This window comes from Cebidichthys violaceus, unplaced genomic scaffold, assembly GCF_023349555.1.
Source record: "Cebidichthys violaceus isolate CVI_PGR_0920_01 unplaced genomic scaffold, fCebVio1.0.p SCAF_305, whole genome shotgun sequence".
NCBI lineage: Eukaryota > Metazoa > Chordata > Actinopteri > Perciformes > Stichaeidae > Cebidichthys > Cebidichthys violaceus.
In genome coordinates, this window is record NW_027176490.1 from 18,297 (window position 1) to 36,081 (window position 17,785).

A 17,785-nucleotide genomic window follows, 5' to 3' on the forward strand; every position below is an offset into this window, starting at 1 on the left:
CACTTTAAACTGGAGAGAAATTTTAAGGACTTGAGTAAATGTAGCAGCACAGTCCCGTCTGGTTTATGGACCTTTGTTAAAGTTCAATGTTCACATGAGGAGAGCTGACGTTAGCACAAAGAAGAAGATAAATTGCCGTCGTGAACTAGTAATTATCATAATTCACCGCTAAAAGTCATAAATCAATATCAGAGGATTATGGTGAACCAGGTCAGAGTTTGGTCCTGTTATCTCCAGAAGTTAACCATTAACAACAAAATGTAGAAGTCCAGCAGAAAAGTGAGCGGGCGTTCGGATTAAAAACAACACATAGGGCTGCGTTAGTCGTACATGTTTCAGTTCGACATTAAAGGCTGAGTTTGAAGGCTTATCGGGGCCTTCTCACTCCTGAAAGTCTGATGAAGGTTTGTGTTTTTGTTTCGTGAGCACTTTTCTCATAGCCGTTATTCTGCCTCGCTGTTCTGAATAACAGCAGGTTGGTTTAAAGTAGCTGGTTTCAGTCAGTAATGTAGACATTAATCTGATGAGGACACAGTTTGGAGGGTTACAGGTCTTTATTATTGGTAAAAGATGACATAATGAAAAGCTGTATTGATTACACAACCACTGTTTAGAAAATTAATACAAGTTAAGCATGATTTGTCATTATCAATTTATACACATTTATAACAAATTTTTCTTGTTTTACAAGCATATCAAATACCTGTTTGCAGCTCGTTTAGATGGAGTAACAGATGCTTGGTGGCTGTACTTGAATATGACAACCTTTAACTTTCTCAGTGGTCAACCTGTATTTCTGTTCAACTGGTCAGACTGTGTCGTGGTCATTGTGTGTGATTATTGGATTAAAGAAGAGAAAATATATAAGTTCAACTGCAATATTGGAGCCATAACTGTCCAAGAGAGGGTCAAATATAACCATTAGTACGTTTATAGGGGGTGACTGCTCCAATAATGACAAACTGAAGATATTATATCGTCGATTGATGCAGTTGAAGCTCTCTGTTTCAACTTTAGCTTCTGGGTTAACATTCTGGGACAGCAAAAGTCAACTAAACAAATCTAAATAATGCTAAAATGTTACATTTACTAAAATGTAAGCTGTTGTCAAGTACAATTCTAGCTAATGCTAAAATGTTAGCTAACATTTCCTAGCTCGCGTTAACTATAATCTTTATTTAACGTTATCTAAACTAAGATGTAAGTTAGTGTTAACTAAAATTTTAGCTAGCATTAACTAAAATGTTAGCTAGTGTTAACTAAAATGTTAGCTAGTGTTAACTAAAATGTTAGCTAGTGTTAACTAAAATGTTAGCTAGCATTAACTAAAATGTTAGCTAGTGTTAACTAAAATGCTAGCTAGTGTTAACTAAGATGCTAGCTAGTGTTAACTAAGATGTTAGGTAATGTTAACTAAATATGAGGAGCCTGCTAAAAGTTTGGGTGCAGGAAGCTTTTAGTGACCAGACAATTTAGATAGGGGACACTGTCGCAATGGTGCTTTTTTTTAAACCAGATTTTGACACAGGACCCCTTTATTAGACATGGTCATTAGCAATTTAGAATCAATCAAATTACCACAGAGTGAAACACACAGACAACCTGGAGCCTGAGAGGCCCCTGAGGTTCTGAGGCCCTTAGTTTTGTTTGTTTTTTGCTCCCAATTGGGATCCGAGTCCTTTAACATTAAATACTTGAGTAAAGAGCATCTCTTTCCACATAAACCAGCTGCAGCAAACCAGTTACATTTAACAAAGCACTTACATTTGTGGCACAAAACGGATACAATACATTATCTATGAGCCATTAATAAAGCCATTAGTTACAACTTACAAAGGCTGTTGTACTATAACTGTTCTGTATTGAGAATAGTGTCTGTGAGACCATTGAGCCCAAACACTGTTCAACCTCTACATTCATCTGGCCATCTGTAATATTTCAGAAACTAAAATGTGTAGGTCGAGCCACAACCAATCAGCAGCAAACTTAGCTTACTCAGCCACTATGTGAATGGCCCTTTGGTTTAACATGTACCGAATTTAATATAAAAAAATCAAAAACAAAACAGAAATAACAAAAATGTACAAATTCCACCACCATGATTTCCCTTTTATATGTTTCATTTGTAAGAATTGGTCTGATCAGCTTACACCACGCCTCTACAGTTTATCTTGGGGCAAGAATAGAATAAAATTCCCACTCCTGCTCCCAGTATGGCACCCACTCCACCTCCTATTGCAGCTCCTATCTGAGACGTTATCTCACCACCAACAGCAAAATACCCGATCAAACATCCGACCACAACTCCAAAAAGAGTAGTAGTTTTGAGATTTATCTTGCATTTTTTTCCTGCATCTCGTTCCTGTTGTTTTCTTAATTCTATTTCAGCTTCTTTGAGCATCTCAGGAGTGTAGCCTCCTCCTGCTTTCTGAACCATTTTGGTAATCTTCTTCAGCAGCTCAGGGACTTGATTGTATTCCTGGTCGTTGTTGTTGTCAAAAAGATGGTAATTCTTCTTGCACGCTTTGATGAGGTTGAGGAGATCTTTATCTGACTGAATATAGCCTTCGATTTGTTCTTTCCACCCCTCACCTCCATAAGTAAACAAGATCATAGTGTAATCCATTGTGTTTTTGCCAAAAGTGCTGCGAATGGTTTTCAGAATGTTAATTTCCTCTTGTTTGAAATTATCTTCCACCCTCAGCACAAACAGGAACATGTGCATACCAGGTTTGGTAAGTGAGATGGATTTCTTGATCTTTGCCACCACCTCTTCGTCTGTTCCATCAACATGATTCAGGCCCGGAGTATCAACAACAACCACATTTTGGTTTTTAATATTCACCGTTTCCTCCTCGCACTCATTTGTGACAGAGCATAGACCATCCGCTAAGGGGAATCTATCTTTAGTGCCCAGGATGGTGTTTCCTGAAGCACTCTTCCCAACTCCGACCTTCCCAAGCAGTATGATCCTCAGGTCAGGCTTTTGTTCTGTTAGAATAATTCACAGGCGTTAGTTATGTCAAACACACAAATCGATCAAGTTGTTAACCTAAAAAGAAACAGTTCGACACCTTTGGGCGAAGGGTCAGATGTTCATATTGACACCACTCACATGTCAGTCAATATGAAGCTACAGCCAAGAGCTTGTTAGCCTAGCTTAGCATAAAGACTGGAAACAGGGGGAAACTGCTAGCCTGTCCAAAGGTAACAGAATCCACCTATAGGTGATTGATGTGTTATATCCATAGACTGTTTAAAACATGGACATGGTCTCTGTGACATCACCTCTAGGTTTCAGAAGAGCCAAAGTAAAGCTCAAAGTGGAAGTCTGCGGCGGTCGCCATATTGTCTGTGACGACACAGCATAACTCTAAAAATGGGCAAAAAGGTGGAGTGTGGATGGACGAACGAAGCTCGGTTGTTGAGACATGTCCAACAACTCGAGACTACCGAGCTAGCTAAGGCAAACAAGCTAGTAAGAAGCTAGGCAATATGGAGGTTTTCCCATCATACACTTAACCACACAGCAAACCTTATTATTCATTTGTGCATGAAAAACTCTCTAAAAAGGTATCAACACCACAAACATGGCCGAGTTCAGTGACTTGAATTAGCCTCTGTGACACCTAGCAGACAGCTAGCGACCTGAGACGGCACCCACCTGTGACTAAAAGTGGCCTCAATATACTTAGCTCCACCCTCCACCCTCTTGTGCCACTTCTGGTTATAAAAAAACAAGATGGCGACGGATAAAATGCCGGCCTCAAGGCTTCAAAACATTGGCTGACATCAAGGTGACTATGTCCATTTCTTATATGATGATGGTCATTTATATTCTATAAATCCATGAGGCCTTCTGAATTTCATCTCTTGAATTGAATCGGTGGAAACTTTGACTTCATCATACAAATGTCCTTGCAGGATATATTTCATCTACTGAGAGGAGTCTATGAATTTGTTCTGAAACATTTAATATTGATCTTAAAGAGATAACTACTGTCAATTTAATGGACACATTTTGAACTAGATAAATATCAAAAAAAATAATTCCTTTGCTGATAAATAGAATAAAAAACAAACAATAAATGCATTTTATTTTTACTGAACTAAAGTAAAGCAGATATCACCTGATCATTTCTAACATGCCTCAGCTGGCAGAGCCTACTGTATCTGGTCTCTGGTCGACTGCTTGCCTCCAGCTATTAAAATTATACTTAATGAAGATTGAGTAAAAATGTCCCCATCTTCACGTTCAGTGATGAAATCTTTGCAATAATAACTGAACTTCTTCAGGATATCAACTGAGATGCCTCTCTTACTAAAATTTCAAAATTAAATGAAATCATTGCATTCAGAAACAAACAGTAAACATCTGCTTTGGCTGCTATTTGTAACAACCTTAATGAAACTTTCATTACTTTAATTATTTGCATTTACCAGCAATATTGAATCCAAAAATCCTGTTTGTGACAAATTACATAAGCAAAGTAAAAACAAACAAATCAAGTCTGAGTATGTAACCAAAAAAAGTTCCCTAAACATATGAAATCCAAACCTCACTCTTGATGTGTGACATAAAACTTGATAATATAATATAAATAAATAAATATGAACCTCCAGAGTTAAATTAATATATATGCAGTGTTAAAGAACTGGTCTCTGTGAGAAATGTATCATAAAACATCATGAATGAAGCTGATCTAGGAACTTAGATATTGTCTCTAAAATGCTACTTAAATTCAGTTGTATGAGGATAATAAAACTTTCCAGTGCAGATAGATACACAACCTAACATCTGTATATACACCAAAAAATAGTTTCTGTCAATATTAGTTCACATTGACCCAAAAGAGAGAGAGAATGAGCTATATACTGTAGAAGAAATATAGGATACTTACCAGGGTTTCTCAAGGAAAAGCAGTTCATCTTTGAAGTCTTGTCTCAGTGGATGTCTTCTTCTGACTATTTTAATTTCCATCTCATCCTTTTATATTATAGCCTGCTTCTGGTTCCCTCCCCTGAAATACACATCTCCTATTTCTGGTTGGGAGCTGGCCAGTCACAAGCCAAGTTGTGGCTGAAAGCAACAAATTGGGGGCTGAGCTCAAGTACATTTAGTACAGTACAATTCCACAAGTCTACCTACTCAACAATGACAAACAGATTCCTTGAGTTATGTTCATAAAAAAGATAAAATTAAGAAATCCCCACAATACTAGACAATCCATCATAGTGTTGTAAAGTTTAAGAGGTAAAAGTACAGGATTACAGAAGAAAGGTGGTCCAGGACCACAGTGAAGGTAATAAAGAACATTTTGGACATGCTTATTTACCCTCTTGTAAAGAGTTAGATGTTCAGGTTGATACCACTCTATTGTCTTTACTATAAATATGAAATTGCAGCTGGATAGCCTAGCTTAGCATAAAGACTGGAAACATGGGAAACAACGTGGCTCTATCCAAAGGTAGCAAAATCCACCTACCAGCACCTCTAAAGCTCACTAATCCGTACAGAAACTGAACCATAAAAAATATTATTTGTAAAATAATCTCAGAAAGATTACTCAGTCCATTTGTTGGCCCAGGACATTAGATTTAGACACCAAAAACTATGTTGTTAGGTTAAACAATTTCATATTAGGTTTAGACACCAAAAACTACGTTGTTAGGTTAAACAATTTAAAGTTAGGTTTAGACACCAAAAACTATGTTGTTAGGTTAAACAATTTAAAGTTAGGTTTAGACACCACAAACTATGTTGTTAGGTTAAACAATTTAAAGTTAGGTTTAGACACCAAAACCTACGTTGTTAGGTTAAACAATTTCATATTAGGTTTAGACACCAAAAACTACATTGTTAGGTTAAACAATTTAAAGTTAGGTTTAGACACCAAAAACTACGTTGTTAGGTTAAAGTTAGGTTTAGACAACAAAAACTACGTTGTTAGGTTAAACAATTTAAAGTTAGGTTTAGACACCAAAAACTATGTTGTTAGGTTAAAGTTAGGTTTAGACAACAAAAACTACATTGTTAGGTTAAACAATTTAAAGTTAGGTTTTGACACCAAAAACTACATTGTTAGGTTAAACAATTTAAAGTAAGGTTTAGACACCAAAAACTATGTTGTTAGGTTAAACAATTTAAAGTTAGGTTTAGACACCAAAAACTACGTTGTTAGGTTAAACAATTTAAAGTTAGGTTTAGACACCAAAAACTATGTTGTTAGGTTTAACAATTTAAAGTTAGGTTTAGACACCAAAAACTATGTAGTTAGGTTAAAAAATGTAATATTAGGTTTAGACACCAAAAACTACAATAACACATTTTCAATCTTCCACCAATGCATACAAACACACAGAAGGCTCACAGAGCTGCACAGTGCTTCCCTCAGTGAACGGTTAAACAATTTAATATTAGGTTTGGCCAACAAAACTACATCATTAGGTTAAACTATTTCACGTTAATTTTAGGCATCAAAATTCTGTTCAACATCTACATGCTTCCACTAGCTCAGATTATGGAAAACAACAAAGTGTGTTATAATAATTATGCAGACGACACACAAATCTACATAACTATATCACCAGGGGACTATAATCCCATACAAGGGCTGGCTAAATGCATTGAACAAATCAACAACTGGATGTGCCAGAATTTTCTTCAATCAAACAAAGATAAAAAAAGAAGTAATTGTTTTTGGTACCAAGGATGAACGATTGAAAGTCAGCGCTCAGCTTCAATCACTGATGTTAAAAACCATAAACCAAGCCAGAAATCTAGGTGTAGTTATGGATTCAGACCTCAATCTGAACAGCCATATCAAGACAATTACAAAATCAGCCTACTATCACCTGAAGAATATAGCAAGGATTAGAGGATTTATGTCTCAACAGGATTTGGAAAAACTTGTCCATGCATTTATCTTCAGTAGACTGGACTACTGTAATGGTGTGTTTACAGGTCTCTGTAAAAAGTCAATCAGAAAGCTGCAGCTCGAGTCCTCACTAAGACCAAGAAAGTGGATCACATCACTCCAGTTCTGAGGTCTTTGTACTGCTGACTTTAAAATCCTGCTGTTGGTTTATAAAGCACTGAATGGTTGTACTGCAACTTTTATTCTATTTTTTTTTTTTTTTTTAGCTTTTTAGTGTTTTAATAACTGTTTTTAATGTTTTAATGAATGTTCTTAATTGTTCTTAAGTCTTTTCTTTTGCCTTGTGTTTTGATGCTTTTAATGGTTTTATGTGAAGCACCTTGAATTACCTTGTTGTTGAAATGTGCTATACAAATAAACTTGCCTTGCCTAAACAATTCAATGTCGGGGCACCAAAAACTAGAAGGTAGTTGAATTCAAAATGTGTTTGTTGTGAATAATTTTTTGTAGAGCTGCAACAATAAGTCAATTCAACAATCCATTATTTTGATAATAAATTAATAGTTTAATCACTTTTAAAGCAATAAAGCAAACATTCTCTGGTTCAAACTTCTTAAATGTGAGGATTTATGCTTTTCTTTGAGAAAAATGACAAAATAAGTACTATTATTACTACCGATAGTAATTTGAATCTTTGGCTTTAGACTGAAGGCAAGATAAAACAAATAATTCCTCAACTAATTTGAAGACGGCTTCTTTTACTTTTTTATAGACAAAACGATTATCTAGAAAATGATTTGCAGGTTGATTGATAAGGAAGGTGAGTGGGACGTAATCTCATAAAATCGAGTGTTAAAGTTTAATAGGTCTGTTACATGCTGCTCCAACAGAAACCATTTTATAAAACTTAATTTCTCAAGAACTAAAAGAAAGCTGCTTATTTTTTATGGCCGTGAAATGTTTTGAAATGATACGCTGCACATCTGTTAATGTGAGGAAATGTGAGACTAATTCACACATTTGAAAACAGAGTGAGGAAAAAAAAGAACAGAATACTGCTAGTTTGTGTTTTAACTGAGGCTGTGCAGGATAACACTGGTACACTGGCCGTCCAGAAGCTATAACATGAATCAGATTTTGTCTGAGAGACGCAATGAACCATACTGCTCTCTTGCTCGTCTGCATGTTCTATATTTCTACACTTATGGAAACAAAGAGAGAGGCAAAGAATGAGACACATTATGATCTGCATCCACATAACTGTATGATTGTTACCTTAAAGCTACGGACATAATGTCATGTGACTTAGTGATGTAGCGTCAGGTGACATCAGTATACAGACTTTCTATCTTTTTCTACTACGTCAGCTATTTTGAGCTTCTAATACTTATGAGGATAAAAGTGAAATACCAGGAGAAAAAAGACAAATCCTGAAGTTTAGTTTGCATTGTTTTTTATTTGCTGGTGATTTTATTGTTTAAAAGCATTTTCTTCTGACAGAAAAAATTAAAACAATGTAAAATGTACACCAATGATCTTAAACTCCACAAATCAATATTTGTCTTAAAAAAGTAATCAGCACTGAATATTAAAGAACATATTGTCTGTTATTATTTGATTGATGCTGCATAATTTCATGCATTCATTCATTACATTTGACATTTCCCTCCACAAACAACCAATCAGATTCTTCCTTTGGATTCTGGATTATTACAGAAAATAATTTGTGTGTCAAACAATCGTTTATGATTCTGGATCATAAACGATCATTACTTCACAACATACAACCTTTTTCAAATTCAACCCACTAATTATAGAGAGTGTTTTAATGTGTTTTAGAAGACAGGAGCTTCCGTCTCTGATAATCAAACAAAAAAAACCAATCATATTAACACCCATTCACCACTTGATTTCCTTGTTCCATGTGTTGTGCGCAAACTCTCCATGTTCTAATTTAAATAGAGAAATCTGTCTATGTGTGTGCGTTTTGCAATAGGTGTGTGTGTTCAATGCTTGGCCATATGACTTGCAGTATGTTGGTGTGTGTGTGTGTGTGTGTGTGTCGAACTGCACTATGTGTACATAGTGAACAGCTGGTCCCTGCATCTGAGCCACAGAGCCCTGTGGCTTCTCTAAGTTACATATATTTATAAACGTATTCCTTTTTTTTTTTCCCAGTATACTTTAACTTTGTCTTGCATCCAACCGGCGAAAGTGAGCGCAGCTTCTAAACCTTCCTCGCCCACAATCGCACGCACAAACGCCTTCATCAGTGTGTCAACAAGCCCTTCCTCATTTACTTCTTGTTCTTTCCCTTGCTTTTCTTGTTCTTCCTTCATTTTCTTCCTCGTCTCCTCTTTGAGTTCCTGAGCCTTCTCAAACATTTCATTGGTGTACATCTTCTTCTTTTCTTCTCTTTTTCCAACGATCTTGTTGATCTTCTTCAGAAGATCCGGCACTTGGTCTGGGATTTTCTTGGTGTTGTCAAAAGTATGCCAGTCAACACTGAAGTTGTTGACCTTTGCTTCTGTGATGTGATCCTGAGATAATTTTTTTTTATCTTCACAGGTGAACAAGGCCAATGTGTAATCTTTGGTGTTTTCACCAAACATCTCCTGAATGATTTCCACTGCATCCAAAATGGCTTTTGTTAAAACAAATGGCTTCATCACAAGCAGGAACATATGCGGACCAGGAGCGGCACATGTGATGGTTTTAGCCAGGTCATTCTCCACCTGTTGTTGTGTTTTGTGTTTGTCCATCAAACCTGGAGTATCGATGACAACCAGTTTTTGGCCATCAAACTCTCGTGTTTCTGTCTTGCACTTTTTTGTGTCAGAGGAAGCAGACGGAGATTGAACAAGTGGTTCTCTCCCCATGAGGGTGTTCATGACCGAAGTCTTCCCCTCTCCAGTTATGCCAATGAGCACAATCTTCAGCTCGGGCTCCTTTGACTCTGTTGGAGAATTTAAACAAACAGTAATTATTGATATTGAAAGTCTTACAGCATTGTCTTTATTGACTATTATTCTGATTATGACAATATTCCGGCTTATGTAAACATCATATTCCGAGCAGCATACCGAAGAGTCTACACTATGAGTCTGAAGGATGAAAACAGGTTAAAAGGATAAAGATAGAAGCTAAAGTGTAAAAGTGAACCACCACATCACCGGATCCAGACAGAAGACAATTAAATGAAGGAACAACACTGTTACAGTCACTAAAATACATTTACCTTCAGTAGCTAGCGTAGCATAGACGTGCTAACATTAGTTAATTCGGTGCTAACGTACTCTGCTAATGTTAGCTCCACTAACATTTTAGAAGCGTATCTCCTTCAACCTCTCTGGGTATCGAGTATCATTATTACACAACATTTAGTTATGTTTAATAAAAGATGTGAAATACTTAGTTATGTTTAATAAAGATGAAATACTTAGTTATGTTTAATAAAATATGTGAAATACTTAGTTATGTTTAATAAAGACGGTGAAATACTTAGTTATGTTTAATAAAAGATGTGAAATGCTTAGTTATGTTTAATAAAGATGGTGAAATACTTAGTTATTTTTAATAAAAGATGAAATACTTAGTTATGTTTAATAAAAGATGAAATACTTAGTTATGTTTAATAAAAGATGTGAAATACTTAGTTATGTTTAATAAAGATGGTGAAATACTTAGTTATGTTTAATAAAAGATGAAATACTTATTTAGGTTTAATAAAGATGGTGAAATACTTAGTTAGGTTTAATAACAGATTGTGAAATACTTAGTTCGGTTTAATAAAAGATGAAATACTTAGTTATGTTTAACAAAGATGGTGAAATTCTTAGTTATGTTTAATAACAGATTGTGAAATACTTAGTTAGGGTCAGTGGCGTTTCTACATTAGGGGCACGTGGGGCACTGCCCCACCAGATCTAGATGGCGCTGTTGTGCAGAAAGCTCAATACATCTGTGCTTTGTGGCAAAATATATTTTATTTTATTTAATATGCAAAGTAGCGTGAATGTGTGTGTGAATAAACTTGACTCACAAGCATTATAGTCCTGTTTTGGAGTAATTTGATTGGTGTGTGTTTCTGTCTGTGTGCTTGCTCTGAGAAATGCTGCTCTCCGCTGTCCCTCTCTGCTCTGTGGGGCAGCGGCGCACGCTTAAGAGTGTTGCCATGGAAACACCAATGAGCGTGAACCACACAGGCCAAAGTTTACATTGGGAGATGGGGCACTTTCAGATGTGCCCCACAAAATCTGCCTAGCAACTCGACTCGAATATTGCGTAAACCGCGAAAACTCTCGTAACGCCCTCTCCATGCTTCCCATTGAAAATCCGTTCATTCATGGACCGGTGGATTTTAACAGCAAAGTCATCGAGAGGTTTGCTCAAGCACAGAACCGCCGCGCCAACTTCCTATTTAAGTGATCTGCATTGGTGAGTCAAATTTTTTTTTTATTTTTGGAGCTGATGGATGTATCAATGCAATCTGCAAGGACATAATCTTTTTACAAAGTTTTGTTCATTTAGCAGCATGTTTTGTTGCTGTTATTTGTTTCAGTTGTGCCTTTCGCTTCATATTGTATGCCACAAGCTTATTAAATTATGCAAGTTATTTGAGCTATGTGTCTGTCTAATCTTTTTACTTTGTTCCAATCATTTTACTTTAATGCTGTATTATAGGCAACATCTATGTGTCGCGCTGAGCGCTGAAGCATGCAAAATGTATTTGAAATAGGATTTCAGATTGTGAAATACTTAGGTTTAGTAAAGATGATGAAATACTTAATTAGGTTTAATGATGATAATGAAATACATAGTTATGTTTAATGAAGATGGTGAAATACTTAGTTATTGTCAGGTATCACAAAACGACAGACAAGAACCCAATAGCACAACACAGAAAACAGTTCAGGTGTAGAAACCGGGTTTAATAACCAGCAGATGTCAAACCAGGTAGTAACCCGCATGGCAAACAAATCCAGTGGGAGCAGGCAAAAGGGAAGGTCCAAAGTCCAAAAAGGCAGGTCAATACACGAATAATCAGGATCAGAATCGGAATGACAGGTTGCTGGATAGCAAGGGAAACACACTAGACAATCTGGCAGAGAACTGAGGGAAATGGACCGTTACATATACACTGAGGGGCTGATTGCTGATGAGGAGCAGGTGAGTATGGAGGTGGGGCAGGCCAGGTGAAATTAAATCAGCAATTAGTGCAGAGCGGGGGGGGAGTGGCAGATTCTGAAATGACATGAGAGTTAGTGTGGCAAAACAGGAGACAGACAAATGAAAAACTAAAGCCTGGCTGAAGTTGTGACAGTTATGTTTAATAAAGATGGTGAAATACTTAGTTATGTTTAATAAAGATGGTGAAATATTTAGTTGTGTTTAAAAAAGATGATGAAATACTTAGTTAGGTTTAATAAAAGATGATGAAATACTTAATCACTAACAAATACATAATTATTTGAGACATGAATTTATGAGCCACAATTGTTAAATTTGTTAAATCATCAAGTCAAACAAAGATATTTATATACATGCTTAAAAACTGTAATAACACAATGCAATTATGGCAAATAGAAGTCTGTTCAATACAAGAAGTATAAATGTGAAATAAAGTCATGTGTAATACAACAAACAAGTTCTTAAAGACTACAAAAAGTTCATTGTTCCAGAAGACAGTAAAATAAAGAGAAGCAGAGGCTTGAATTTGATGATTAAGAGAAGCTTCTTTTAAACATCACTGATGTTAATGAAATATTAAAATTAGAAGAGAATAAGTTGTTGCTTTGCTGGTTCACTAAAAACTACCCTGAGTATGAGTTGTGTATGAAATAAACTTACCGGACATCTTTGCCTTGTCTTTTTCTTGTAGGAGCAGTTGATCTGTGATGTCTTGCTGCTGTTGTGTTGTTGAATAGTTTGTCATTTCATCTTTATATATTATAAAGTCTGTGTAGTCCCCTCCCCTTAAAAACATGTCATCAGTTACCGAGCCAGTTTGACAAAAGAAAGCCAACCAGTCACAGGTCACAAACCAAAATGTAGCATCAAGCAGCAAATCAGGGGCCAAACAAAGTACTTTTGATGGTTTAAGACAGACGGCCACGCCTCTATTGAGCAACTTATTCTTATAGCCTCAGTAGAAGCAACTTCATGAGATTCTTTAATGATAACATTCCAACTATTAGACACTAAATTAATCACATCTTGCACTCAACCAGCACTGGTTCATCCTCAAACACAGAAAATGCTAAAACCTGATAGAAATGATATTTTAACTGCTTTACCCCCATTGATGTTGTTGTGTGAGTTTCTGCGTAACAATAGTTTATTTGAGGATTTTCAGTCAGGATTTAGAGAGCATCATAGTACAGAGACAGCTCTGGTGAAAATAACTAATGACTTTCTAATTGCATCAGAGAAAGGACTTGTCTCTGTTTTTGTCTTGTGAGACCTTAGTGCTGCGTTCGACACCATTGATCATTACATCCTGTTACAGAGACTAGAACATTGTATTGGCATTAAAGGAACCGCACTAAACTGGTTTAAGTCCTATTTATCAGATCGATCTCAGTTTGTAAACGATGGAACCTCGATGAAGACCAATGTTAGTCATGGAGTTCCACAAGGTTCTGTGCAGGGACCAATTTTATTCACCTTATATATGCTTCCTTTAGGCAATATTATCAGAAAACACTCCAAAAACTTTCATTGTTATGCAGATGATACTCTATTATATCTATCAATCAAGATGAAACCAACCAGCTCACTAAACTTCAAGCATGTCTTAAGGACATAAAAACCTGGAAGACCTGCAACTTCCTGATGTTAAACTCAGACTAAACTGAAGTTATTCCAGTGTTTCCCCTACCATTATATTAGGGGGGGCTGGTTGGTTGGTTGGTAGGTAGGTAGGTAAGTTGGTAGGTACGTAGGTAGGTAGTAGATAGATATATATATATATATATATATATATAGATAGATAGATCAAATACAGTACATAGAGAATGAATAGGGGATTATTTCAGGGGTTTTTTTGGTTTTAGGGATGTTCTGTCGAATATGTAGACAGCATAAACATGTAGTTGTGAGAGAAAACCAAGAGGTTCTTGAAATGTTCTTCCAGAAGCCCAGAAAGATACACTGCAGTGACAAAAGCTGCACACTTTATAGTTGTTATATAATATAATTGTTCAGTTGTCATATTGACTGCTGTCATTAAAAGAAACACATGAACACCATGATTCCTTTAAGTGTTTGTGTCGGTGTGTGCCCCGGTGTGTTTATAGTTAGGGCTGGCTCAGGTTTATAGTGAGGGCTGGCTCAGGTTTATAGTTAGGGCTGGCTCAGGTTTATAGTTGGGGCTGGCTCAGGTTTATAGTTAGGGCTGGCTCAGGTTTATAGTTGGGGCTGGCTCAGGTTTATAGTTAGGGCTGGCTCAGGTTTATAGTTGGGGCTGGCTCAGGTTTATAGTTAGGGCTGGCTCAGGTTTATAGTTGGGGCTGGCTCAGGTTTATAGTGAGGGCTAGCTCAGGTTTATAGTTGGGGCTGGCTCAGGTTTATAGTTGGGGCTGGCTCAGGTTTATAGTTGGGGCTGGCTCAGGTTTATAGTTGGGGCTGGCTCAGGTTTATAGTGAGGGCTAGCTCAGGTTTATAGTTGGGGCTGGCTCAGGTTTATAGTTGGGGCTGGCTCAGGTTTATAGTTGGGGCTGGCTCAGGTTTATAGTTGGGGCTGGCTCAGGTTTATAGTTAGGGCTGGTTCAGGTTTATAGTTAGGCCTGGCTCAGGTTTGCCTTGGACCAGCCCTAGTTATGCTACTATAGGCCTAGACAGCCGGGGGACTTCCTAGGATACATTGAGCTCCTACCTCACTCCCACCTCTTCTCTCTCTCCTTATGTATGAATTCATGCTCCATTAATGCTCATTACTAACTTTGCTTCTTCCTCAGTGTTTGTTCTTTCTCTCCTCACAGGTTTCCATGGATCTTGGTTTTACCCGGACCCTGGCCCTGGATGACATCCGCTGCAACTATTATTATTAGTGACATTTCTATTACTATTACTGATACCATTACTGTTTTTATCATCATTGTTATTCTGATATATAACAATGCTGCTGTTATTAGTAGTCGTAATTTCTCTATCATTCTGCTTTCTACTCTCATTATATGAATCATTTCTGTCATATACATTGAATGTGTGCGTTGCTGTTATGTTGTCCATTCTGTACACATGACATCTATCACACAAGGAAAATAAGACAGAGCCTAAAATTGAACCTTGGAATAGAAGAAAGTAGAAACACAAATGCAAAAGTAAACATTGAATATTCTATCAGAGAGGAAGTGCCAAAATGATTAATTGAAATATTTTGATCCCACAACTTTCACCACTGACTAGTAAGTAAGTAAGTAAGATTTATTTACGTATAAAGTGCTTTTTACAGACATAAGTCACAAAGTGCTTAACAGGGGCACAATTACAAACATAAACAACACAATGTGACCATATAAGGGCCAATAATTTACATACACACAGAAAGTACAAAATTAAAACATGGTTTAAAAGCAGGCCTAGGACATGAGTTTTTAGTCAAATGCCAGTCTAAACAGGTATGTCTTGAGCTGATTCTGGAATGAATTCACAGAATCTGAGAAACGTAGGGGTGCAGGCAGAGCATTCCACAACCTTGGTGCTACTGCCTCAAAAGCTTGGTCACCGCGGGTCTTAAGGCGAGTGCGTGGGACAGACAGATAACTTAACATGTTTGACCAGAGAGTGCGGGCGGGTGAGTAAGGGTGAAGTAGTTCAGCCACATATGTAGGAGCCTGACCGTGTAGTGCTCTGTAAGTGAGGGTGAGAATTTTAAAGTGGATCCTAAATGCTACAGGGAGCCAGTGGAGAGACGGGAGTATGTGGGTGATGTAAGATTTGTCCTAGTGAGTAATCTGGCGGCAACATTTTGGATTACCTGCAAACGGTTGAGAGCAGATACACTGAGTGATGAGAAAAGTGTGTTACAGTAGTCAATGCGTGAAGAGATGAAGGAGTGTATGACTATCTCTAGTTCAGCTGTTGATACTACGGATCTCAGTTTACTGATATTTCTTAGGTGGAAGAAACATGATCTGGACAGCTGCTTAACATGGGGGTCAAACGACATGGATCGATCAAAAATAACCCCTAGATTGCGCAGGTTGCAATGGGCAGCAGAGGAGAGTGGACCAATACTCTGCTTGATCGTAGAGACAAACTCATCTGGTACAATAACTAGAACCTCTGTCTTGGTGCCGTTAAGTTGTAAGCAGTTTTCTGCCATCCAATAGCATTTACACAGTCCAGGAGCCTAGTTAATGTGAAGGCCTCGCTGGGTTTGAATGACAGATGGAGTTGGATATCATCTGCATATAAATGATAGGCAACATTATAACTTTTTATAATCGGTCCCAAAGGTAACAAATATAAGGAAAATAATAGAGGCCCCAGAACCGAACCCTGCGGTACACCACAAGACGGTGGAGAGGTAACAGACACAAAATCATCCACAGAGACATTAAAACTGTCAGCGAGGTAAGATGTAAACCAGTCTAACGCTATGCCAGATATGCCCACCCAATCACGTAGCCTCTTAATCAAGATGTTATGGTCTACAGCAGGGGTCTTCAACATTTTTCAGGCCAAGGACCCCCAAACTGATAGAGAAAAAAAGTAAAAGATTGTAAAAGATCAGTGGTCATGCAGTTTGAAATATTTTTGAAAAAGTGTGTTGGTAGAATATCCAAGCAGCAGGAGGATGACTTCAGATGTTGAATAATGTCTTCTAGGCTTCTAAGGTCGATTGAATGAAATTGTGTCATGATATTTGAATGGATGTTATTCAGAGATGGGGACAACACATACCCTGTGGTTGGTGAGGAGGCACTGACTGCTCGTCTAATTTTCTGAATTTTGTCAGTAAAAAATGAGGCCAATTGATTGCATGCCCAGGTGGACTGGAGCTCAGCAGCTACTGACATTGGAGGGTTTGTTAGCCTGTCGACGGTAGCAAATAAGGCGTGTGTATTGTTATTGTTTTTGGTTATGATGTCAGAGAAGAAGGACTGCCTTGCATTTCTAAGTTCCAAATTATAATTGTGAAGTCTCTCTTTATAGATGTCACAGTGAACCTGGAGATTTGTTTTTCGCCACCTGTGTTCAGCTTTCCGACACTCTCTTTTCTCTATTCTGACCAGCATAGCATTTCTCCAAGGAGATCTTTGTTTACCCGAGACAACCTTCACTTTAGTGGGTGCAATGGCATCAATAACATGTTTAACTTTAGAATTGAAGCTATCTACAAGCTTGTTGACAGAGATGCATGAGAGGGCTGGTGTGGAGGAGAACTTCTGAATAAATAGTTCACTGGTGTTTTCAGAGATGTAACGCTTTGTCACAACCTTGGTTTGGACATTTGTGTGCAAGGAGATTGCACTCTCAAAGAAAACACAGAAATGATCAGAGAGTGCAACATCAGTCACAGCAACCTTGGAAATGTTTACACCTTTGGTGATGATCAGGTCCAGAGTGTGCCCTCTGTTGTGGGTGGGTCCTGTCACATGCGGAGTCAGATCATAGTTTTCAAGGACACCACATAGTTCTATAGACCCTCTGTCCTGGGGATTATCAACATGGATATTAAAATCGCCAACAATAACAACACAGTCAAAATCAATACAGATTATAGACAGCAGTTCAGTAAACTCATCAAAGAAGGTTGCACAGTATTTAGGTGGTCTGTATATGTTTAGGAATAGAGCTTGAGTGGAATTCAGAGCCACATATTCAAAAGAAGTAAAATGACCAAAGGACATCTGCTTCCATTGAAGAGAATCATTACATAAAATAGCAACTCCACCACC

At 37.4% G+C, this 17,785-nt stretch overlaps 2 protein-coding genes across 3 annotated transcripts; both read right to left on the minus strand.

Moving 5' to 3' along the window:
- Positions 1 to 541: 541 nt before the first annotated feature.
- LOC137882249 (GTPase IMAP family member 9-like) lies at positions 542 to 4,958 on the minus strand. The gene is made up of 2 exons (XM_068724437.1): positions 4,902 to 4,958; positions 542 to 2,991 (listed from the first exon to the last, which is right to left on the minus strand). Exons 1-2 carry the CDS (start codon positions 4,927 to 4,929, stop codon positions 2,147 to 2,149), a joined length of 873 nt encoding a protein of 290 aa, XP_068580538.1. The 5' UTR covers positions 4,930 to 4,958; the 3' UTR covers positions 542 to 2,146.
- A 3,356-nt stretch (positions 4,959 to 8,314) lies between these two features.
- Positions 8,315 to 12,851, minus strand: LOC137882251 (GTPase IMAP family member 7-like). 2 transcript variants are annotated; one of them, XM_068724440.1, is made up of 2 exons: positions 12,729 to 12,828; positions 8,315 to 9,834 (listed from the first exon to the last, which is right to left on the minus strand). In XM_068724440.1, exons 1-2 carry the CDS (start codon positions 12,811 to 12,813, stop codon positions 9,026 to 9,028), a joined length of 894 nt encoding a protein of 297 aa, XP_068580541.1. In that variant the 5' UTR covers positions 12,814 to 12,828; the 3' UTR covers positions 8,315 to 9,025. The 2 variants fall into 2 exon arrangements, 1 of the variants encoding a protein (XP_068580541.1); XR_011103936.1 differs by lacking the exon at positions 8,315 to 9,834 and adding an exon at positions 11,789 to 12,122 and having other exon boundaries at positions 12,729 to 12,851.
- Between the last annotated feature and the right edge of the window lie 4,934 nt (positions 12,852 to 17,785).